The sequence below is a fragment of the Gracilinanus agilis genome, chromosome 3 (genome assembly GCF_016433145.1).
Source record: "Gracilinanus agilis isolate LMUSP501 chromosome 3, AgileGrace, whole genome shotgun sequence".
In the NCBI taxonomy this organism is placed as follows: domain Eukaryota; kingdom Metazoa; phylum Chordata; class Mammalia; order Didelphimorphia; family Didelphidae; genus Gracilinanus; species Gracilinanus agilis.
In genome coordinates this window covers 308202441-308226983 of record NC_058132.1, presented here as the reverse complement: position 1 = coordinate 308226983, position 24543 = coordinate 308202441, and the positions used below count along the sequence as shown (strand labels likewise).

Sequence of the window (24543 nt, the reverse complement as noted above, 5' to 3'; positions counted from 1 at the left end):
TATTAGTATAATTTGTCTGTTAGTTATTAAGAGAGGGAAGAAGAGGGAAAGAACCAACATACTCTGGGCTTGAAGGGAAGCCGGGATATCCATCTTGAAGGAAGGTGTAACTTCAAAACAAGTCCCTTCCTGTGAAATTAACTAAACCCTGTTTGTTAATTTCAGTTTAGTCTATTTCCCTTAGCCTGTGTTTGAGTCTAAGTCCCAGTCTGTAAAGCCTGCTGTTTTGTCTGTTTAGTTTAATTTCTCTTCTCCCTGAAGATCTCTGTTTCCCTTCTGTGTTATACTCCTGACTTCAGCCCTATTATATCCTGAATCTCCTTAATCCCAGCCTACCTGTAACCTAGATTACCCACTTAGCAAGTCTCTGACAACCTCCTTCCAAAATTCCCTTATCCCACACACCTTTCCTCAAATTACCCCCATTACAACTGGCAAGCCAAGTCAAACAAAACCTACTATCTTTTGAAGCAAAAGAAAATGAATTTCACAAGAATGATTTTTGTATTAAGCAGTCTGTCACTGCTTATTTGGTCTTTTATGCAGGGACTTTATACATTTTGGCTGATAAAAGTACCAAACTTGATACAACAATTAATTGAAATCTATGACTATTACAAATGGTTTGCATTCACTTTAGCTGAATGCATATGCTTCATACCAACAGCAGTAGCAATTGTTCTGTCTCTATGGCATTTTTTGGCAATTTCAAAAGCGGTCCTGACTCATCTGTTTAATTATTACAAGGCATCTCATCCAAAAGAAGATAATGATAACAAGGAACTAGTAGAGAACATCAAACTACTGTTCCAGGTGTTGAGGCAATTATGTGAAGGAAAGGAACTCGATAAGCATACCATCTTGCAACTTGAAATTGTAGAATCAAAGTTTTGGGGGCAAAAGGAAACAGAGAAAGAACAACCGATTCAGAATGCAGTGGTCTCTGTACTACCAATAGTAGACAGGACTATTGTACAACCTGGAGAGGGGGTGGTGCATGTCAAAACATACAAGGCATTCACTCCTAGTGATATGGAGGTTTTAAAACGCCATTTTCCCAGATTCTATGAAAAGCCTTACAAAAGTCTAAAAGAATTAAAGCGGGTGTTCACACTTTTTAACCCTAGTTTTGACGATGTCGAATTTCTTTTGGGGGAATTTTACACTCCCTCGGAAAAGGAAAAATTCCTGAATGAAACTAGGACGAACCCCAATTTAGAATCATGGCCATTAATACATCAAGATCTAGATTTCACTCAACACGCAAACATGAGGTACTTGTTAAGATGCAGGGCTGATCTTATTGAAGCAATGAGATCATTTGCAAAAAGGCCAAATGCTTGGCAGAAATTTGAGAAACTGAGGCAAGGGGAAGAACACCCAAGCAGTTTTCTAGACAGAGTTATTGAAGCAGCAGAAACGATATTAGGACTTAGAGACACTCATGCCCAGGATATGATTGATCATATAAGGAGGCAATTTGTAAAGGGAACCTCAATCCTGATACAAAATTATTTCAGGCAAAGTTGTCCACAGTGGGAATCATTACCACTGGAGGATATTAGGAATCATGCAGCATATATACATGATTCCAAACAGAAAGAAGTAAGAATGGCTAGGCAATCTGACAATGAGAAAGATGAGATCATAGCAGACTTGAAGAGGCAATTAAAGCAGTCGAAATGGGAGAAAGAAATTGAAGAAGTGAAGAATTTTGCTCTTCAAACGAGTAGAAATCAATTTAGACAACCTGCCAACAGCACCCCAAAATCAAAATCAGCACCCCGATGCTACTTGTTTGGGAAGATCAGGCACCTTATTCGTTTTTGTAGATATAAGCAACAAATTGATTTTTTAAAACCCAATAATCAAAGAGATAATAGAAAGACATTTTATAATTCAAAATGGGCTAGGAATAATGAATCAAAAAGGCATGATGAAAAACATGAGGATACTTGCTGCAATCACACATGCAAAAAGTACAGTCAAACACCTTCGTTAGATGATATGGAGAGATGTATACAAATGGGAACGAAACCGAAAAAATCATTATGAATCGAGATTTCTAATTTAAAACCTATCAATCAGTGTAATTTGGGTGTGGCAGAGTCTAAAAGAATCGAGGAAAGCAAAATGGGAAATTTGGGCAAAATAGAAAAAGTGTCTAAAGTAATCTACACAGAGGATACACATAGGTCTGTGGTAGATAATGAGCAATGGGAAGAAATAATGTTAAACTATTCTTACTTAGCTAGCAGGCTGGTACCAAAAGAAGGGATAGGCTGGTCCCTTGGCTTTAGTTTGCTAACCCCTGGACTAGATTTTTCTAAAGCTGCCATGTTATTATTCAGTTGTCTGACACTTCATGAGATAACCCATTTGGGGCTTTCTTGGCAGAGATCCTGGAGTGATTTGCTATTTTCTTCTTTGGTTCATTCTACAGATGAGAAATGGAGGCAAACAGGATTAAGTGACTTACCCATGGTTACACAGCTAGGAAGTGTCTGAGGTCAGATTTGAACTGAGGTCTTCCTGACTCTAGCCCTGGAGCTCTATTCACTATGCCATCTAGCTGCTTATCTAAAGTCTCTTCTAAAAGCTGTGATCCTAAGCTCTAGTGTATGTTTTCTGTTGTTATCGCTGCTCTCTTCCAGGCTGCCCAGGAGAATGGGACAACCTAAGTTGCTGGCCCTCTGCTTCTACTGGACAGACAGTGAAGTCTGAATGCCCGAAGTTCCTCCAAATGCTCACTGGCAAAAATGGTAAATATAGAACTCATTCCTGCCTAAGTGACTCTTCTGGGACCAGGAGAGTAAGTTTTAGGGATGTCAGAGAGGGAGCTTAGACTGTGCTCCAAACCTATCCTATCCTGGTGACTTCTCCAACCTGGCTCCCAGATTCTAATCCCAGGCTTATTTTATAGATGAGGAAACTGAGGCCAGTGGGGTTAAATGACTTCCCTTAATTTTGCTTCTGTTTTCTCCTCCAAGGAAAGCAGTTTTCAGACAGGAAAGAATCAATCAATCAGTTAACCAATATGTGCCAGGTGCTGGACATCTGTACTAGATACAGGAAATACAAACACAAAAGTGAGCTTATCCCTGCCATCAGGGAACTACATGAATCTGTTGCAAAATGGACAAACATAGATTGCAAAAAAAAAAAAATCCTCCTGTTGCTCATTAATGCTATCGGAGGTGCCCAGAGTTCCCAACCTTCTCTTACAATTAAATTACAAACTCCAGAGGTTCTTAGTTTCCATCGAGTTTATTAATTATTACTTGAATAAAGAAAGCAGATGGATATTAAATCCTATTTTCTACTCTTAAGTCTGACCACGTGTTGCTCCTCCAACATGACTCTCAGCCAGGTTCCTGCACATGGAGGTCCAGGGAATAGAGAGAGAGCACGCCCCCTCATCCCCTCCCTTTATCCTCTCTTAATGCCCACACACACACATCACCTGTGCATATATGTAATGTCTAGTCACACAGCTTAGGCACACAGGTGGGACGAGCTGGGTCGGGCAGGAAAGAAGTCCACAACCCTAAGAGGGAGGGGATTCTATTTACACACTTCCAAACTCATGGCATTGTCTCTAAGTTTGGAAACATCCATCTCAGAATTGCCATTGGGTTACTTATACTCAAGGAAAAAGACGCAAGGCAAAAAACGGTGGGGCCTTGAGATTCTGACCCAGGCTCATCTGGCCAGCAAATGTCTCTCATGCCATGCCTTATGTGAATAGCTGCCATTTCTGCCAAGCTGGAGGAATGGCACCCTCCTTCTCAACTATGAGAAGTCCCAGAGAGGCTGTCTTCAAGGGCAGTATTTGGAGAGCTATTAAGTATGAGAGACATTAGGCTTGTTCTGTTTGACCATAGAGGGCACAGTGCCTGGCAAATAATAGGCACTTAATCAATGCTTGTTCCTCCCTCCCCTAATGGGAAAAGCTGAAGAGAGGCAGATTTCACTATTTTTATTTTCATATTATTATTTTGATATTTCATATTCAATTGTCAACATTCAATTCACATTCACTTTTCATATTATTAATATTATTGTATTTGTATATTATACTATTTTAAATATTAGTTGTAATAGTTTTATCTAATTTATAAGTATATTTAATTTGTAGCTATTAGTTGCTATATTATTATAGTAATATTAAGTAGTATTTATTTAGCGCTTTAAGGATTGCAAAGCCCTTTATATCTGTTATCTCATGTGATCTTCACAAAAGCCCTGGGAGGTAGATGCTATTATTATCCCCATTTCATAGATGAGGAAACAGGCAAGCAAAGATTAAGTATCTTACCCAGGCTAGTATCCAAGGCAGGATTTGAACTCAGGTCTTTTTGTTCCATGCTTTATCCACTACTCTGCCTCGCTATAAAAGTATAAGGAGATACTTATACCCAAGAAGAACTATCTCAGAAGGAAATGAGTTTCCTCAGGTTAGAGTCATATAGCGCAAAGTGACATGATGGAAAGAGTGCCAAGCCTGGAGTCAGGAAGACTCATCTTCCTGAGCTCAAATCTGGTCTCAGATACTTCCTAGTTGTGTGACTCTGGGCAAGTCACTTACCCCTCTTTGCCTTAGTTTTCCTCGTTTGTAAAATGGGCTGGAGAAGGAAATGGCAAACCATTCCAGTATCTCTGCCAAGAAAACCCCAAATGGGGTAATGAAGAGGGAGATACAACTGAAAAATACTGAAAAGCAGTACAGTGGCAATTTGTAGTCAGCTTCTTATCACTGGAGTTCTTCAAACTAAATGACTAATTATTGGGAATGTAGAGATGTTAGAAGAGATGATCTCTAAGGTCTTTTCCAGCTTCAGTTAGATTAATGCTCCTTTAATCTAGTTGCCTCATTTTGCAGACAATCTAGGAAGTCCTAGGAAACTAGGATTCAGAGAGGTGGATTGATTTGCCCACCATTACACAGAGTTAGAGTTAGGGGCTGAACTAGAACTGAACTCAGATTTACTATATTCCTCTGTCTAGCCGTCTAGTCACCCCTCCTCACTCAAACTTTCTCTAATTTCATCCCCTGGAAATTCTTCTGCCCTTCACATTCTCTCACCTTTCAGAGGGGTTGGGTGTTGAGGCTGCAATGTTTTTTTAAACAATAGATGCTTTAAAAATATTAGTCAAATTAAAATGAATTTGATGCTTTGGGAGAGGTGTCATTTATCAGGCTGGACAAGCAAATCATCTCCCTGGAGCTCACCTTATGGACAGGCAGAGGAGACAGCTGTCCAGGTGAAGAAGAAGCACTTGGCAGAGAGCTCCTGGTCAAAATTATGCCCTCTTTCTGACCCCTCTCTCGGAAATCTCTTCTTTGATCCCTGAAAACTTTTTGTTCTTCTAGAGTCCTTTAGGAAATCTGAATACTCCTGGGAAAGAGGAAGGTATCATACTCTAAGCTAATCAGTTAAATCTTAGTGGGATGAAAGGGCAGTGAGGTTGTGGAGTAAGAGAAGAGAAGGGGTTGAGAGGGGCCTGAAAGTAGGTGAGGGAGACAATAAAGACCATTTTTTTTTTTTTTTACTAAAGATAGTTATTTACTTTGCAACCTAACTGAGGGACTACCCTACCTTAAATCCACATCCTTTTTGCTGAAACTGGGTCACTTTCGAGTCTCATGACTTCCTAGTTAGGAACAGCTCCTCATTAGAAGAAAGAATTGGGTTTCTGGCTCAGATCACAAGTCCAGTTGGTCTTCCTGAATCCTGCCAGGTCAAAGCAGGAGACTGGGCTGGACAGCCCTTAGGTCTGAAGAGTTGGTTCTCAGTCTAAAAAATCCTCCAGGGCCTCTTTTGATCCACTGTCTGACTTCTTTTAGCCTCCAGTCACACAGGCAGATGATTATGTGTTATGTACTTGTCCTAGCTCTTTTCAATCATATCCTCCTAATCTCAACCTCTGTTTTTTCAGTCTTTTATTCTATCCTCAAAAAAGGCTTTTAGACATGCAGGGATCTCCTAGCCCTTTTCTGACATTGCCTTCAGAACTCTTTGACCAGAAATTTATTTTGCCACCCATCTCAGAACTACTAGCGTCATTTGGTAGTCCAGATTTTGTTCTGGCTCCTTGTTAGAGATGGAGTCTCAGATAATGAGGGGCTTCAAGCTCAAGGTCACAGTTCAGCAAAAACTCTAGAGATAAGTATGAACCAGATTAAAATATAATTGGGAAATGTTTAACCAAATAAATAAAAATGTGATAGAGTATGGGCAATGTCAATTTGTGGTTTTCTAAGTTAATACGTGGCCTGTAGGGAACGATTTCTATTTGAGTTTGTTCCCACTGGCCTAAAGTATTTCTTTAAACAGTGTCAGGCCCAGATTGCCTAAGACACTAGCATACCCAGGACACTAGAGGCAAAGATACCTTGGTTCCTGCCTAAACCAGGAGTCAGATAGAGTTGGGATTGCCATGGAAAACATCACATGACATACCTAAGCCTTCAGGGGAGAGTAGGTACAAGATAACTGGCTTGAATCTATTTGGCCCTAGATTCAAGGAGCACTTCTTTGCAGACTCCTAGAGAGGAACCTCTGACAACAGGGGTAACAGCTGATACAACAGGAGATAAAAGATTCCTTAGGCAGCAGATGGGAATCAAAAGGCAGAGCCAAGTTGGATTCTCCTCCAGATTGTTTCCTTATCAAATTGTCTCAGTCTCCCATGCTTTCTCTCTGTCTCTCTGTCTTTGTCTCTCTGTTTCTCTCTTTCTGACTCTGACTTGGTCTCTCCCTGTCTCTCTTTTTCTCCTGCGTGAGGCAGAAATCCTATTGAAAGGTTACTAGTAACACTCTAGGCCCATTAAAGCAACTCTGAGGAACTCTGGTGTGGGAAGATTTGCAATCTAATAATTTTTCTTTTTTCTATTCTAAATTAATTTTTTTAAAATGACCATTCCATATAAACAACAAAACACACAAAAAAGATTACATATGAAAATGAATCTCCATTTCAAACCACATGCACTTTCTCTTTCTCTCTGATATACATGTATGCATACATAAACAAATATTTCTAATGGGGTTTTTTCCCCCCAAAACTGTCCAGCTTGCTTGTCTTCTGCTTTTCTGTGGATTTAAAAATGTTTTAAAGACCCTACTTTTCTGGCATCACAATTTCTAGCCCCCTTTCCCCCTGCTTCCCCAATGAAAATAGAAGGGAGAAAAAAACCCTTCTAACAAATAAGTTTAATCCAGCAAACCACACAATGGCCATGTCTAAAAGTATTTGTCTCTGCACCCTGAATCCATTGGCTATCTCTCAGGAATGTGTTTGGAAATCTCTACATTGATCAGTTCTTAAGTCTTTCAAAGTTGTTTTTCCTTACAAAGTTGTCTTATTTATGTAGTTGTTTCTCTAATTCTTCCGTCTTCACTCTGTACCATTTCATGAGTGTAAGGGGTGCTCAGAGAGAATTGGCACTTCTGGTGTGAGTAAGGGCTACTCATCCACCTTTGACCTGGATATAATAAAACTTTTTTTCCTTCTCTTTTGGATCTAAAAAAAAAACAAAACAAAAAACCAATAGTTTTTTATAATTGTTTTAAACTTTATTGCCAGTCATAGAGTCCAGAAATTTACTGTCCCAAGAGGTACCACAAAGTATCAATGAGATTTAAAAAGATGAAACAGTAGGGCATAAGTCTTAGTGCTTTTAAAACTAAAGAAGTTTGTTTATTTTGCCTTCAAAGTAATTCTCTGACTTTTATGACTAAGATTATTGACAACTGATATCTAAGCTCTTGGTTTTATTAAAATTTTATTATTTATTAAATAATAATAAATGAAATGCCCTAGAAGACATGCCACTGAAGAAAGTTTGTGCAAATAGATCTAAATGATGACTTATTGCTAGATGAATTTTTAAAGAAATGTTTAATTATCATAGAATATGATTTTAGATGATTTGAAGGCATATTAGAAAAACAAATTTGAAAGAAAAATAATTTCATTGGACATGTTTTAAACACCATACATTTTAATTTTTCACAAAAAATTAAAATGAACAACCAATTCATATTGTCTAAGATTCTCTGATGTCATCTCTTTCATCATTTCTTGTGGCACCCACAAATTATTATATCAGTCATTATAGACTGATTTTGTAATATTCCATTACATCCATATGCCATAATTTGTTCAGCCATTCTTTGATTAATTATCACCTTCATAGACTTCAGTTTTTGTTTCTTTTCATTTTTTCTTTTAATCTCCTTCTTCAGGAAGTTTGTTTTGCTTCTGATTTTTCTCTCCTTACTTTTATCCTTTTGCTTTTCCCACCCCACCCCCATTTCCTATTATTTCTCTGCTTAATTTGATGTATTTCTACACAGAACTCTTAGAGCATGTGTCTGTATGTGTTCAACCCTCTTTGGTACAATTAAGATAAGAGTAAGGTTGTTCTGAGATCCATTCTCCCCAACCCCTACCTACATGTTTACTTTTTTCTTCTCATGAACCCCAATGATGAAAAATATCAAGTTCTACCTTCTTTTCTCTCCCATCTACATGGGTGTATTGATCTACAACAATTTTTGTTACCTGCCTCTTTGAGGTTGAACACTAGATCTTCAGGGCCCTCATCTGTGGTGTCTCATGGCAGCATAGCCTCCTGGAACTTTCCCAGTCTGAGTACTGTTGTACTGTTCACTGCTGCTCCCTGAGGTTCAGTTTCAGATCACTCTGGGGATTTCTGAGCTCCACTTTGGCTTTCTGACTCCCCAGGGGTTTTCTCAAGGAAATCCTATGTTCTTGCTACTTCTGGACACAAGCCTCACAGGCTCCAAGTCTCTGGCCCAACTCTGGGTGCTCTGGGAGGCTGATAATTTGCTTGCTTGTGCTGGCAGTGATTTTCCTGGCAGCATCTTTTCCTATTGCCTTTGGGCTTCTGACTGGCCTTTTATGCTATTCTGGGGGTGGAAGAATTCATTCATTATAGTTTCTCATTAAATTTCTTAATTGTTATTCAGTCTGGTCCAAATTCCACATTTTATCTGGAATAGGTGTGTGGGAATGGGGCTACTGCCTCTATTCAGGCAGCTATCTTAGCCAGAAGTCTGCAGCTTCTTGTCTTTTTTTTTTAATTCAATTTTATTTAATTATTCTTATCTACATTCTCTCTTTTTCCCCATAACTTCACCTTCCCCCACCCTCATTGAGAAAGCAAGAAAAACAAAAACAAAACATACAAATATATTTACTTATGAAAAAGAAATTTCTGTGTCTGTCAATTGGAGAATGGCTGAACAAAGAGTGGTATATGTTGGTGATGTAATACTATTGTGCTATAAGAAACAATGAGCAGGATGATTTTAGAAAAAGCTGGAAAGATCTACATGAACTGATGCAGAGTGAAATAAGCAGAACTGGGACAACACTGGACACAGTAGCAGCAATATTGTGCAATGATCAACTGTGACAGACTCAGTTACTCTTAGCAGTATAATGATCCAGGGCAGTTCTGAATGATTTATGACAAAGAATGCTATCTATCTTTAGAGAAAGAACTGTGGGAATCAGATGCAAATCAAAGCATACTATTTCTCACATTAGTTTATTTATGGTTTTATTCTGGGGTTTTGGTTTTATATTAATATTCTCTTGGGACCAATATGGAAGTTTTGTATGATAATACTTGTATAACCCAGATCAAATTGCTTACCATCTCTGGGGGGGAGTGGGGGGAGGGAAGGTAGATCTTATAATTTTAGAAAATATATGTTGAAAATTATTATTACATGCAAATGAGAAAATAAAATACCTTTTTAAAAAAACCCAGATTCCTGAATTAGGCAAGTCCAAAAAAAAAAAAAAAGTCTCAGTCTGAACTCTGAGTCCACCAGCTTTACCTGGAGGGATAACATGTTTCATCATGAGTCCTCTATAATTGTCGTTGGTCATTGTGTTGATCAGAGTTCTTAAGACTTTAAGAGTTATTTGTCTTTACAATATTATTGTCACTGTATGACTGCTTTCCTGGACCTAGTCACTTCATTTTGCATCCATTCATATAAATTGCAGGTTTTTCTGAAACCATCTCCTGAAATCTGTCTTCAAGTTTCATGCTCACAGCTTCTTTAGAAGATAATATTTTCTTGGTCCCAATTTTCCACATTCAGTTCTGAAGAAGAATTCATTACACCCTCAGAAGACCAGGAGGAGGAGATTTCTCCACTGTCAGATCCTCTATAGGGAATCAAGAAGATATTTCTTTATTGAAATTTCTTTCTCTCCAAACCACTTGCTAGAAAACCCAAATAAATAATGATACATGGGCCAAAAGAATGATGGATGGATTGATCTTCAAATAAATGAAGGAAGGAAATCAGGATGTTAGCTTAAATATTAGGAAGAACTCCCTTAGAGGATGCTTAGGTACCAGAATGGTAAATTAAGGGTATCATGGAACTTCTTTTGGATGTTGTTTCTAGGAGATAGAAACAATGGTAAATACCCTTGTGAGGGAGTTAAATGTTTCAAGCTTAAGGGATTAATTTGTTGAAATCATCAAGTCTTCAAATTTTAGGAATAAAAAGGCCCTAAGAGATAATGAAATCCAGCCCTTGCTAGACAGTTAATAGCCAGAGCCAAGATTTGACCCCAGTCTCTGACTCCTAGTCCAATGCTCTTTCTGCTATGTAGCACAATGTACTACATGTATTTCTTTGGCTAAGAGTCATGAGACCTGGGGTTTGTTTTGTCTCTGCCACTAATTAGTTATGTGACTTTAGACAAATGACTTATAATCATAAGCTAGAGCTGGAAAGGCCTTAGAGATCATCTAATCCAATCCTTATTTCATAGATGAGGAAACAAATATTTTAAATTGCTTTGCTTTGCAAAAGTGACTGCTGAGAGTAAGGCCCCATAGGAAGAGGATATGAGAGTTAGGGATGGGGAAATTGTGGAGAAGGTACAGGGGAAAAGGTAGTTAACAGAAGTCTGAAAGAATAACTGATAGAGGAGCTGAGGTGAATACTAACCTTGGTGACTTTGTGGTTATAGGGAAGGTCAACCTGTCCGGGGCCAGGCTCTTTCTGTGTAAAGTCACCACAGAAAATGTGGAATTGTATGGTTAAAAATAAGAAATGGAAGAAATAATAATTGAAGCAAAGATCCCTTAGGGCTCACCCTAAGATAGTTTTCAAGGGGAAATCCAGAAATTGTGATTCCTAATTTCCTACCCTCAGTTTCTCACTCATGGGACATTTTTCATCCTCAGGTTCTGTATTTCGAAACTGTACTCAGGATGGCTGGTCCAACACTTTCCCCAGAACTGATGCTGCCTGTGGGTATGATGTAAATGACACCACCGATGAAGACCGGGTAAGTGAGGCATTCAGCACCATGGACTGACTAGCTGCTGTATAGGACAAGAAGGTCAGTAATGGAAATATCACAGCTAGGGAAAGACATAGCAGAAGGGATGGTGAGATAAAAATCAAAATCCCTGGGGGCAGCTACATGGCTCAGTGGATTGAGAACCAGGCTAGAGATGGAAGATCCTGGGTTCAAATCTGACCTCAGATACTTCTTAGTTATATGACCCTGGGCAAGTCACCTTACTCCCATTGCCTATCCCTTACCACTCTTTTGCCTCAGAACCAATACACAATATTGCATCTAAGACAGAATGTAAAGGTTTTTTTTATAAAAATCCAAACCCTGGATTCTAGTCACATTTCCTCCATTAACTAGTTATGGTTAAATTCCTTGAGGGTAAAAGTTGATTTGCTTCTGCTTTGTATCTCCCAGTGCCAGGCAATGTGAAATATATCTCTATAGAATAAATATCAATTAACTGATTGATTAGTTGGGTTACAACTTCTCTGGCTTCAATTTCTCTGTGTATAAAGGTAAAAATAATAATATTAACCTTACAGTCTCTCAATCTAGGGTTATTCTCAGGACTAGATGACATAATAGATATAAAAGTAACTTTAAAAATAAGTAGTAGTTCATAAATGAGGAAAGAAATATTTCCATGCAGGGAACTTCTCAGAGGCCAACCACAATCACAAAAGATTATATGAGCATAATGTGGGATAGTTCTGGGAGTTCCTTTCTCCCTCCCTTCCTTCCTTCATTCCTTCCTTCTGCTTTCTTTCCTCCTTCCCTTCCTTCCTCTCTCCCTTCCTTTTTTCTTCCCTTCTGCCTTCCCTCCCCTCCTTCTGCTTGCCTCACCCATGCTCTCTCTCTCTCTCTCTCTCTCTCTCTCTCTCTCTCTCTCTCTCGTTCTGCCTGTCTATCTCATTAGCACCATTTGGTGGGAAGGGGTTAAAATGATGAGTATAAGCTAAGGACTACTCTCCCCCTTGAGAGCAATCAAGGAAGCATGTTTAGACTAGAAATATTTGAAGATTAGCATGTAGTTAGAATTATAGACCCATTCCACTGTTAGATACTGGTAAAGAGATTACCAACTTTCAATGGACTTAGACTGTTCCTGCCCCTACCCCTAGCTAGGCTGCTAGCGATATTAGTATACTAATAGCTCTTTTCTGGGAGGAAGCATCAAAGAGTGCTATTAAGAAATAGGGAGGAAAAATAGCATGGTTCACTGTGTTCCTTCAAGGATTTTGTGAACTTTGAGATTTCCCCTCAAGCAGTAGCACTGATGCATTTTAGGGAGGTTTCATAGATCCTACTGATGCTCAAACTTGGATTCAATGAGATTGTGTTCTTAAAGACTTGGATGACTGCATCCATCTGCATGGTAGTGGTAGCAAGAGTCAGTCCTAATATGTGTTCCAGAATCTTGGTGGAAACCAGCATTGACAATGCAAACATTGACAAGCAACCCTTTTGGGGGTTACCTATGGCAAGCGCTTCTACACTGCCCCTCATCCCTGGTTCCCATAGATTGTTAGTGGCTATAAGAGGAGTTGCTGGACCAGAGATCCAAAGCCTTGGTCACCAGAAAGGCTAGTTGCTGAATCATGAGAGTCATGGCACTCATGAGAGGTGATTGACTTTGGTGCCATTCATCACTTGCTACTTCTTGACACCCCAGGGCTTTATATTTTATGAAAGTTTTTCTTGTTCTCACTACAATTTAAGATCATGTTTGTTAATACCAACTGCTTTATAAAGGAAGCACACTGGTAGGGACTCAAAGCTATTGGTTCCAAGTGGCTGCTTACCCTCACATGGATCGCTAGTAATTTTCAGGGGGCTCACAGTTGAAATCTGCAAGGGCTACCTTATTGGTACCTGAGCTACATCAAATTTCCACCTATACAGGGCTTATCTGGGATTTCTATTTAGGGGAGATGCCCTTGCATTGTTAGGACCCAGAGAAGATTCTCCTTTCTTATTTACATTCTTTCCTGGGCTGTGGTTGATATTAAAATATTTTACATAATACTGTGTGCCCCTTTGATGGCTTCATAGGGGTTGTCTGTACAAGTCTGAGGAAGATGTTGATTGTATTGTGTTAGCTATTAGGAATAGTGCTAAGTTATAGTAACCTCTCATTTTGGAGATGTTAAAAAAGATGTTTGACCATGTTATTAAACCAATTGCTGTCCAGGAGCATGAGAAAATTTAGAACCTTTTTTATTAAAGAAACTATTACTGGGAGGTGGGGGCAGGGTGGGCAGCTAGGTGGTTTGGTGGATAGAGAACCAGGCATGACTTCAGATGCTTCCTAGCTGTGTGTGGCCCTGGGAAAGTCACTTAACCCCCATTGCCTAGTCCTTACCACTCTTCTGCCTTAGAACTGATTCATAGTATTGATTCTAAAATGGAAATCAAGGGTTTTGTTGTGTTTTTTTCTAAAAAGTAAAAAAAGAAAGTATTACTGGGGCCAAAACAAGAGGCCTTCTTCCAGATATACCCTCATCCTCAGTTCTTAATAATGGAAGAGCCACGTCATCTTCAGCAGCTTAATTTTACAAGAAGATACATCCTAGTAGGTGCTTGTTCTGTTCAACATCTTATCAGTGACTTAAATGAAGAGATAGAAGGGGTGCTTATCAAATGTAATTAAATCAATTAGTTATAAGGTAATTATCATTTATATAATGTAATTAATTAATTATAAGATAAATTAATATGCCTTGTAGAAATTTTTTCAGATGGGCTAAAACCAATAATAATTAGTTGTAAATGTAAATTCTTTGCAATTATTATGGAAGCAAGCATATTATGGAAAAGAGTGGGAAAGGAAAACTAGAAGGCTACCTTTCATCTTAGAATCAATAATGTATATTAGTTCTGAGGCAGAAGACTGGCAAGGGCTAGGTAATGGGGGATAAGAGACTTGTCCAAAGTCACCCAGCTAAGAAGTGTATAAGGACTGATTTGAAGCCAGCATGTCCTGTCTTCTAGCTTGGTTCCTTATCTACTGAGCCTCTTAGCTGTCCCCTAGAATGTGTGAAAGTGACCTGGAAATTTTAGTTGACCACAAACTCACTAGGAGCCAATAGTGCAAGATAGCTGCAGAAAAAAAATGCATGAAATTATATACCTGGGGTATTACTAGAAGCATACTATCCAGAGCAAAGAGTTAGTATTACTGTTTTACTTTGTATTTGTGAGACCATATTTGGAATATTACATTTCATTCTGGGTGCCATATTTTAAGAGGCATGTTGAAGAAGTAGAACAAAGACTCTTAACCTTTTTGTGTGTGTTATAAAGCCTTTTAGCAGTCTGGGAAAGTCTTTGGCTGTGCCCCTTCTCTAAATAATATGGGGGTTTTTTCTCCAAAATTTGAAGGAAACGCTAAATTTAATTTAGAGTTTAGTGAATATAAAGATGTATTTTTCCCCACTAGAGTTCATAGACCCTTCTCAAGATCTATTAACTCCAAGTTAAGAACCTCTCAACTAGGATGTGTTCAGAGGAGGGTAACCTCTGATAAAAGGTTTTACAACTATGCCACATAGAGAACAGTTGGAGGATCAATGGATATTTAGCTTAGAGAAGATTTAGCAGGTAATATTTCACATTTACAGTATATTTTAGGATTTATAAAGCATTGTCCTCACAACTTATGAGGGAGACAATTTGGGTATTATTATCTTCATTTCCTAAATTAGGAAAAAACGAAATTTTCCTATAAATGAGGAAAAATTCACAAAAGTGAAGTGACTTGTCCTTATTAACATAGCTACCAATTGGTATGGTCAAGCCTAGAACCCACACCTTCTGATCCCAAATCCAGAGCTCTTTTTACTAGACCATTCTACTGGAGTCTAAAACATTTTATTCTCTTTTGCCCAGAAGACAGATGTAGTACTAATGGGTGAAAGCCAGAAAGAAGCAGATACTGGCCCCAAATAAGGAATAACTTCCCAATGATTTGATCTGATTATCAGTGAAGTTGACTTCCTTGTGGAGCAGTGAGTTCCCTGTACCTGGAAATATTTAAGCTTAGGGCTGGATCTAATCTGTCAGGGACAGAGCAGGGGAGATTGCAGATTCTATGGAAGACTAGATTCCTTGCTCTTCTGTAATTCTGTGACTTGAAGGCTGGGAGGGTAAAGAGTGGTCAGAGTGGGCTGGGTTTGCACAGGAAGACTTCCTGAAGAAGGTAGGTTTTGAAGGAGAGGAAGGAGCATGGGTTGGGGGGAAAAAAACAGGAAGAGGTTGTTTTAAGGAATAGGAATGAGGCTTATATCTGTTTGTTTCTCCTTTCAGCGTTCCTACCTCTTGAAGCTGAAAGTCATGTACACTGTGGGCTACAGCACCTCCTTGGTGATGCTCTTGGTTGCTCTGGGCATTCTCATCGCCTTCCGGTGAGGAGACACTGCCAGTCTTTAATTTCTGGCTGCTTTCAATGGGCACTTATCTTGGGATGATTTAAAAAACCAAACCTTTCTTGATGACTTTTTCCTTTCATATCATAGATACATTCCACTATCCGTCCTTTTGCTACTACATAGAACCCTTCCTTGTCACAAAGCAAAGCAAAGCTTGTTGGTACAGTGGAAAAGAGTCCTCAGTTTAGAGCCAGAGGACATGGGCACAAGACCCAACTTTGTCACTTAATAATTTTGTGAGCTTGGGAAATTCATTGGCCTTCTGTGACCTCAGTCTCTTCATTTGTAAAATGAGGAAGTTGGACTAGATGATTTCTAAAGTCCCTTACTGCTCTAAATCTATGAAACTATGAAAAGCAACCAAAACACTGATTTCATTTGAAAAAAATATGCAATATTTGACAGAAGTAATTCCCCCAGCTCTCTATTGAGAGGAGGAAAGTATGTCTCATCACTGGTCCTATGAAATCACTATTAATTTTTATCTTAATCTGAGTTCAGCTATTTTAATGTTGTTTTCATTTATGTTACTATAATTTCTGTTTACATTATTTATCTTATTCTGCTTACTTTACACTGTCCCCTCATGTTTTTCTGGATTCCTCATATTCATTGTTTATTTCTTATGGCACAGTAGCACTCCATTACATTCAATTTAATTCGTTCAGACATTCCTCGATTGTTTGGTATTTACCTTATTTCCAAGATTTTTGCTACTAAAAAAAAGTGCTGAAAATTTTTCTAAAAAATAAAAATTAAAAAAAGGAAAAAAGGTGCTGCTATAAATTATATTTTAGTATGTGTTGGGCCTTTCTGTCTTGGGCAACCTTAGAGATATATGGACAGCTTAGTAACTTCCTCATGTAATTCTAAATTATTTTCTGGAATGGGTAGGCTTATTCTCTCCTTCACCAATAAAGCATTAGTGTGTTTCTTGTGAAGCTGATTTGAGGAGGAGAGAGAGTGGGTGAGGGAAGAAGAGGGGGAGAAAGAGAGGGAGGGGGGCAGAAGAATGAGAGGAAAAGAGTGAGGGGAGGGAGGAAGAGGGAGAGACAGAGAGACAGAGACAGAGAGAGACACACACAGAGACAGAGAGACAGAGGGAGAGAGGGAGAAAAGGGAGGAAGGAAGAGAGAGGGGGAGAGGGAGAGAGAGATTCTGCTTGAGCTATGTAATTGTCTATTAATTGTCCATATAGAGCATTGTGAGACATTTTTAGCAAATGTTTAATTACAGATTGCTTCTTCCTGCCATTCAAACCACTTCTAGCCACCAACTCATTTGAATGTTAAAGGAAGCTAAACTTACTCAGGGAAGAAAATCAGGGTTATCCCAAAACAACTTATTTAATGGCCTCTGTCCAAAAGTGAATAGAACTTTTCTGTTGTTTCGTCAAGTCGTACATGCCCTCTTCCCCCTCTTTATTTTATAATAGTAATCAGCAAATGGGAGAATCAGAATGAATCAGCTTTGGCTGTGAGAGCTCCCTAGAACTCAGAAGGCCTATTTTTAAAGAACATTAAGGAAGAGATCTTGCCCCTTGATCAATCTAGAAAATGGTTCCTTTATTCAATGACTTCGTAATCCTCTTTTCTAAAGTCTAGGTATGAACAATGATTTCGGAGGTAGATGGGAGATCCTGGAATTTCTAAAAGGCCTCAGAGTCATATATAGTCAAATATATCATAATATCAGTCCCTAGGAACACCACCATTTTCCTTGAGATTCCCCTTCCTTCTTATGTCTTCCTTGTCTCTAGACTCAGACCAAGGAGCGTGGGTGTCAGGACATTGGCCTTGGGAAGTGGGCTACTTGAGTTCTAGTCCCAGCTTCAACACTGGCTCATTGTTTGACCTTGAAGAGTTGTTTGCTCTTTGGACCACAGCTGTACCACTTTCAAATTGGAGAAATAATCTCTGTCTCCTCTCAACTAGACAGAAGGAGTATGTCAGGAAGATAAGGAAAGTGAAAGCACTTTGAAATTATAAGGAAGAGAAATGATATATATGTTAGGAGTTATAGTAATGGTGGAATAAGCCAGGATTTACTGGTTACATCTCACTAGCATCTTTTTATGGGAGCAGCCTGGAGACAAAGGAAAGAACACGGTATTGAGAGTTGGGTGACCTTGGTTCTTCCACTAAATAGTTCCTTGACTTTAGACAAGCCATTTCCCCCTCTTTGGACCTCATTTTCCTCTTCTGTACAATGAGAAAGTTGCCCTTGAGGGTCTCTCAGTTTCCTTCTAGCTCTAAGAGATGATTTCCTCCATCCCAGGAAACTTCACTGTACCCGGAACTACATCCACATGCATCTGTTTGTATCATTCATCCTGAGAGCCTTGTCCAACTTCATCAAAGATGCAGTGCTGTTCTCCAATGACGTTACTCACTGTGATGACCACATGGTAAACCTATGGAGTTCTGGTTTGTGTCTGAAAGAAGGGCTGAACTGATTTTACAATACTGGCTTCTGAAAAGAGGGTGTCAGTGGCATCAAACTCAAATAGAAATGAAGCTACTAAACCATAGAGAAGACTCACTAAAGGCCATGCATTGACATAGAAAACTACATATTTATATTATTTGTGTTTTATTGTATTTTTATTTATTCTTTTAAATATTTACTGGTGATACTTTAATCTGGTTTGGGCTGTACTCAGGAGTGTTGGATGCTGCTCAGGAGCCATATAGCTGACATATCTGATGAAAATATGGATTAGAAACAAATCCTGCTAATCCTGCTTCCTCGGCTCAACTCTTGTTTTCCTGGGCCCTAGATTTGTTGTTGTTGTTAATCTTACTGTATCAAAATAGCTGTTGCCAAATTACCAAATCCTGTTTTCTTATTCAAATCCACTTACCAGTCTGCTCTTTCCCAACTGAACCAGGCATCCATAGTTCATAAGCAATTCTCTAGGGTACATGGAATAACTATTAGTAGTCTGTCTTTCAAATATACTGACCCAAGTTTAAGTCCATGAGACTGAATCCTTCTTTCTTTCCATTTTGTTGTGAACTTTCTCAGTCCTTTGCCTGTTCTCCTTTTAAAAATGGGATAATGCATACAAAGTACTTTGCAAGCTTTTAAATGGTACTTAACTGTAAAAAATAATTACAATTATTATTCTCAGACTTACAAAAGGTTCTTACTCCCAACACTGACATTCCAAAGTTTATTATTAATATAATTTCCCAAGAAAGATTAAAGGAAATATTGGTTTGCCATCAGGTGGTGGGTTTTTTTGGAGAAATTATTTAAAATGTACCCCTGATCTCATCCCTCACTCACTCTCTTTCCCTCCAACACTGATCATATGTCCATATAATTTATTGTATAAAGCACCTAAGATATATTAATTTTTACTTTTATCTCTTTGTTTTTATTGTATATTAGTCCTTTTCATGTGCTTATCCTGGGGCCTCTAAGAGATTAGAAGTTCCTTGAGAATAAGGGCCAGCCTATCTTATTAAATTGGGATGTCTCCTAGAATTAGGACTGTGTTGTCCCTGTTAGCTAGAAAATTTCCTGAGCAAAAGCCACTAAGAATGGTAGAGAAAAAAGCACTTAGAGGGGCATCTGGGTAGCTCAGTGGATTGAGAGTCAGGCTCAGAGATGGGATGTCCTAGGTTCAAATCTGGCCTCAGACACTTCCTAGCTATGTGACCCTGCGCAAGTCACTTAACCCACATGCCTAGCCCTTACCACTCTTTTGTCTTAGAACCAGTATGCTAAGATGGAAGGTAAGGGTTTGAAAAAAAAAAGAAAGAAAAATAAAAAGCACTGAACTAGTCTGCGTTCTAGTCCTCTATCTTTACCTGTGTAATCTTGACCAAACCACTTCCCTCTCTAGGGAATCCTGCAATTTGCTGTATTCACAAAGTGAGGAAGTTGGAGTCAATCATTCCTAAGCAAATCAATATTTCCTTTCCTCTTTCTCAGATTTCCCTTCTAGCTCTCCCGTTCTATAGTTCTGTGATCCTTTGTCTTCTTCTGTAGCTAGCAGGCTTCCTTCCCCATACAGCTCTTGGTCTGACAACGGGGTTGTTGGATTTATTGGAGTCCAAATTTTGTTTCCAAGGATGTCCACTCCCCAGAGTTCTTTTCTGTCCGGGTCTTCCCACCAATGAGAATTTGACAGAAGAGTATTTAGCAGCCGAAAAGAGACCCAGCCTCCATCCAGAACTGTTCCCTAGACCTCTCCCTCATCTCTGTACCAGCCTCTACTCCATGACATCCCTCACGTGGCAGCAGCTCACTTGTCTTTCTGTCTCCTCAGGTTGGCTGTAAAACTGTCATGGTCTTCTTTCAGTATTGTATCATGTCCAACTACAGCTGGCTGTTGGTAGAAGGCCTCTATCTGCATACCCTTCTGGTCATCTCCTTCTTCTCAGAAAAGAAGGTCCTCCAATCCTTTATCATCTTTGGATGGGGTATGTTTCCCGACAATAAAATGTCAACTAGGTAGTTTAATAAAAACACCACAGGACAAGGAATCAGGAGATCTGGGCTCTAGTCTCATCTCTATTGCTAACTAATTGTGTGACCATGGAAAGTCAATTAATGTCTGGGGACTTCAGTTTCCCCATCTATAAAAGGAGGGCATTGGTTTGGTGATCTCTAAGGCTTATTCTAGCTCAGGGATTCTATGACTCTTTCTCCTGACATTCAAAGCTGGTTCCACCTGACCTCCTCAAACATTTAGTTCATTTTCTCTATGTAAAATTTTCATTTAAATTCTAATAAAATTATAAATTCAGTAAATGTTTATTAACATCTCCTGTGTACAAAATACTTTATTAGATGCTAGGAGAAATACAAAGTTTAGCTAGAACATGGTCCCTTCCTTAATGGAGTTACACTGTAGTAGGGAAATATATACATTTGCAAATAACAACAATGAAAAAATAATGCATGATAAATGAATAAGAGAGGTGATAATGTGCTCTATGAGATTGGAGATTGAGACAGACATTACTACTTGGGAGGATGGCTTCATGGAAGAAGTGGCATTTGAATTGAAGTTTAAAGGACCAAGGAAGCAAGCGGCTCAGTGGATCTCTCTCAACTTGGCTCTCCTGGGTTCAAATCTGGTCTCAGATACTTCCTACCCTTGTCAGCCCAGGCAAGTCACTTAATCCCAATTGCCTAGTTCTTACTGCTCTTCTGTCAATATTAATTACTTAATATTGATTCTGAGACAGAAGATAAGGGTTTTTTAAAAAGGAAAAAAAGAAAGAAAATTAAAGAATCAGGGGAATTCAGCATGCAAGAGAAAGCATTCTAAATTCTAAAAAATAAGAAATCTTGCAAGCAAAGGTTTGCAAGCAGAACAATGATGCATGCATGAAGATGGCAATGAGTCTAGTATGTTTGGAGAATAGGACATGTAAAGGCAAGAGAGAATGATATCAGTCAGTCAAAAAGCATTTATGAAGTACCTACGGGGCTACAAAGAAAAGCAGAAGATAGTCTCTACTCTCAGGGTGTGCAAATTCTCACTGGGAGAAGCAGAATGCAAAAAGTTCATGTTCTACTTACTCACCTTGTTGTCAGAGGAGCCTATAAAATCTTGCACATGAAATATAATTATGTCTCAAAGATATAAAGCACCATCCAAATCCAAGGAATTAATATTATGTGTGATAAATTCAATCCAGTTTAATTTAATAAAAGTTTTTTAAGCATCTACCATGTGCCAGACACTGTGAGAATTGCTGGGGATACAAACAAGACAAAAAAGGCAGTCCCAGCCCTCAAGAAGCTTACAATCTAATGAAGAAAGACAAAATGCAATAGGGAGCTAAAAAGGAGTGGGGTGGGGATATTATCTGCATGGGCCTGGTAAAGAAGTAAGTCAGAGAAATCCTAAGGTGCAGCCAATAATCCAGTCACTCATAATTATTAGTGCTGATGTTCAGTTGTATTTTATGCATGGGGAAGAAGTTGTGCCAAACTGCAATCATCTTTTTTTTTTCAACCCTTAGCTTTAGAATCAATATTAAGTATCAACTCCAAGGCAGAAAAGCAGTAAAAACTAGGAAGTTGGAGTTAAGTGACTTGTCCAAGGTCACAGAGCTGGGAAGTGTCTATGATGACAGATTTGATCCTAGGTCCTTCCAGCTCCAGGCTGGTTCTCTCTCCACTGAGATGCCTAGCTGCCCCTGCAATTATCTTTTCCCAAACCCTTGGGTTCATATTTAGGATAGCTATCCAGTGCTAGTGGTAGGATCAGGGTAGGAGGAGGTGGGAGGTGAAGAATATAATTTATATGTGTCCATAGACAAGTAACCTGTTGAAGTGGAAAGTCAGAAGCCTTTGGTTTGAATGTTGCCTTTGAGGTTTGTTTCCATAGTGAACTTGGGCAAGTTATGGACCTCAGTTTCCTCATTTGTAAAATGGAAGGGGTAGACTACATGGCCTCAGATCTCTTCTAACTCAGGATCTATGATCCATCCCTATGGATGGTTTGTGGTCCCTTTGGGGTTATCAAACCCAAGAGAGTTAGCTTTGTATTGTGAGAAGAATAGTGGATTTGGATTCCAAAGATCTGGGTTTCAGTCCTGGCTCAGCTATTTATTCCCTGTGTGACCTTGAGAAAAATAATTTAACATGCCTGGCTTCAGGTTTACTTAGTTATAAAGTGAGGTCACTGAACTAAATGGAATCTTCTTTATAGCTTCATGCCCTGTGATAATATGTTCCATTTATCTTGATAGTGCCAAGCTCTGACTCAAAAGCCCTAGCTCCTTAAACTGTTTAACACCCCCTTCCATTCACCCAAGTGGAGAAATCTTCACTGTCCAAGGAGTCCCAAACCTCTCTTCATCGAGCACCTATCAACCAATCAATAAACATGTTATAAACATGTTATTAAGTGCTTACTATGTGACAGGCACCAGGGATCCTCCTAGAATTAGCCCAAGTTCTGAAAGATCCCCTGGTCTTGGGCAGGCTATAATGGCAGGACAGGTCCCTCAAAATCTCCCCAATCAGGCTTTTAGGACACCTCAATAATCTATAGAATCAGGACAATTCTAAGGGACTTATGAGAAAGAACGCTATTCACATCCAGAGGAAGAACTGTGGGAGCAGAAACATAGAAGAAAAGCATATGATTGATCACATGGTTTGATGGGGATATGATTGGGGATGTAGACTCTAAACAATCACCCTAATGCAAATATTAATAATATGGAAATGGGTCTTGATCAATGACACATATAAAACCCAGTGGAATTGCTAGTTGGCTTCGGGAGCAGGGTGGGAGGAGGGGAGGGAAAGAACATGAATCATGTAACCATGGGAAAATATTCTAAATTAATTAGTTAAATAAAAGTTTTCAAATGAAAAAATTAATGTATGGAATCTAAGTTTTGAGTTCACCAGAGGATGCAAAGGGGTTTGCTATGAAGACCAAAAAAAAAAAAAAAGCATAGATGCATATGGGGAAACTGAATGATCTGTTCACTGCAGGTACATTGAGAAATGACTCTTTTTTAAATTTCAGGATCCCCAGCAGTTTTTGCTACAATATGGGCAATCACTCGGCACTTTCTGGAAAACAAAAGGTAAGCTATCAACCATATTCGGAAAAAAAGGGGTTAAGTGGCCAAGTGTGCTAAAACTCAGTGCTTTTGGCATTCGGAAAAGAGGCTCTGTGGGTGCTTCGAAGGTCAGCCATATTTCTCAAACTGGGCTAGTAAGGAGGAGGGTGTTGGGAGACAGAAGAACTATAGTATGCTCTTGGAAACATCAGCCATGGGTCTCCAAATATTTGTTTGGAGGTGGTAACAAATAGAGCCCTATGAATGGGTTGGACCTCTTTCCTTCAATTTTGGAGCTCTCTTCTCAACTATCTCCCTTCTACCTGATCTTTAAAATAAGTTATACTTGTATAATAGGTTATCAGGAGCAGTTTGGTGGCCCAATGGATAGAGAGTCAGGCCTAGAGTACGGAGGACTTGGGTTCAAATCATGACCTCAAATACTTTCTAGTTGTGTGACCCTGGACAAGTCACTTAACCCCAATTGCCTAGCCCTTACCACTCTTCTGCTTTGGAACTGACACTTAGTATTGATTCTAAGACAGAAGATAAGGGTTTGAATATGTGTATGTGTGTGTGTGTGTGTGTGTGTGTGTGTATTATATATATATACATATGTGTGTGTGTGTGTGTGAAATTATTTACCATCTATGGGAGACGCGAAGGAAGAAGAGGAAGAGAGAATTTGGAACTCAAAATTTTAGAAAATCAATGTTAAAATTTATTTTTACATGTAATTGTGAAAAATAATTTTTAAACTCTATTGATAAAGAAAAAAATAGGTTGTGATACTAGAGGGAAACCAGGGTTACAGAACTTCAGATAGTCATTTAATTATTTTATTTTCCTTATTCCATTTTATTTTTCAATGAACAAACTTTTATTTTTCTCTCCCACCCTCTGGAAGAAAGTAATAGAAAAATCCTTTGTGAACAGTATTTTGCTAGCCTATATACTCAGTGGTTTTAAGAAATTAAAGGCTAGTTTTCTCCATCTTCTACTCCGTCCTCTCTCTGCACCCCTCCTTCCCCATTTAGGCTTTTAAGATTCTTGTGATGCCCTGAAGGAGACCAGAGTTGGCACAGTGGTTTGGTGGTGGCAGTGACTGAATGACAAACCCCAGACTCTTTGGGGGAATGTGGGAGGAGTAGTAGAGGGAGGGAGGGGAATGGGAGGCCATCTGGGAGGGTGGCAAGGGA

The 24543-nt window shown here is 39.0% G+C and overlaps 1 protein-coding gene across 1 annotated transcript in view; it reads left to right on the top strand.

Annotated features, from left to right (window-relative positions):
- The window catches only part of SCTR (secretin receptor), a 105708-nt gene that overhangs the window by 65276 nt on the left and 15889 nt on the right, over positions 1–24543 (top strand). The window contains exons 3-8 of the mRNA XM_044669139.1: positions 2655–2762; positions 11252–11355; positions 15676–15773; positions 18075–18204; positions 20077–20230; positions 23308–23368. Of these exons, the coding sequence (XP_044525074.1) occupies positions 2655–2762; positions 11252–11355; positions 15676–15773; positions 18075–18204; positions 20077–20230; positions 23308–23368 (655 nt within the window). The remainder of the gene's footprint in view (positions 1–2654; positions 2763–11251; positions 11356–15675; positions 15774–18074; positions 18205–20076; positions 20231–23307; positions 23369–24543) is intronic.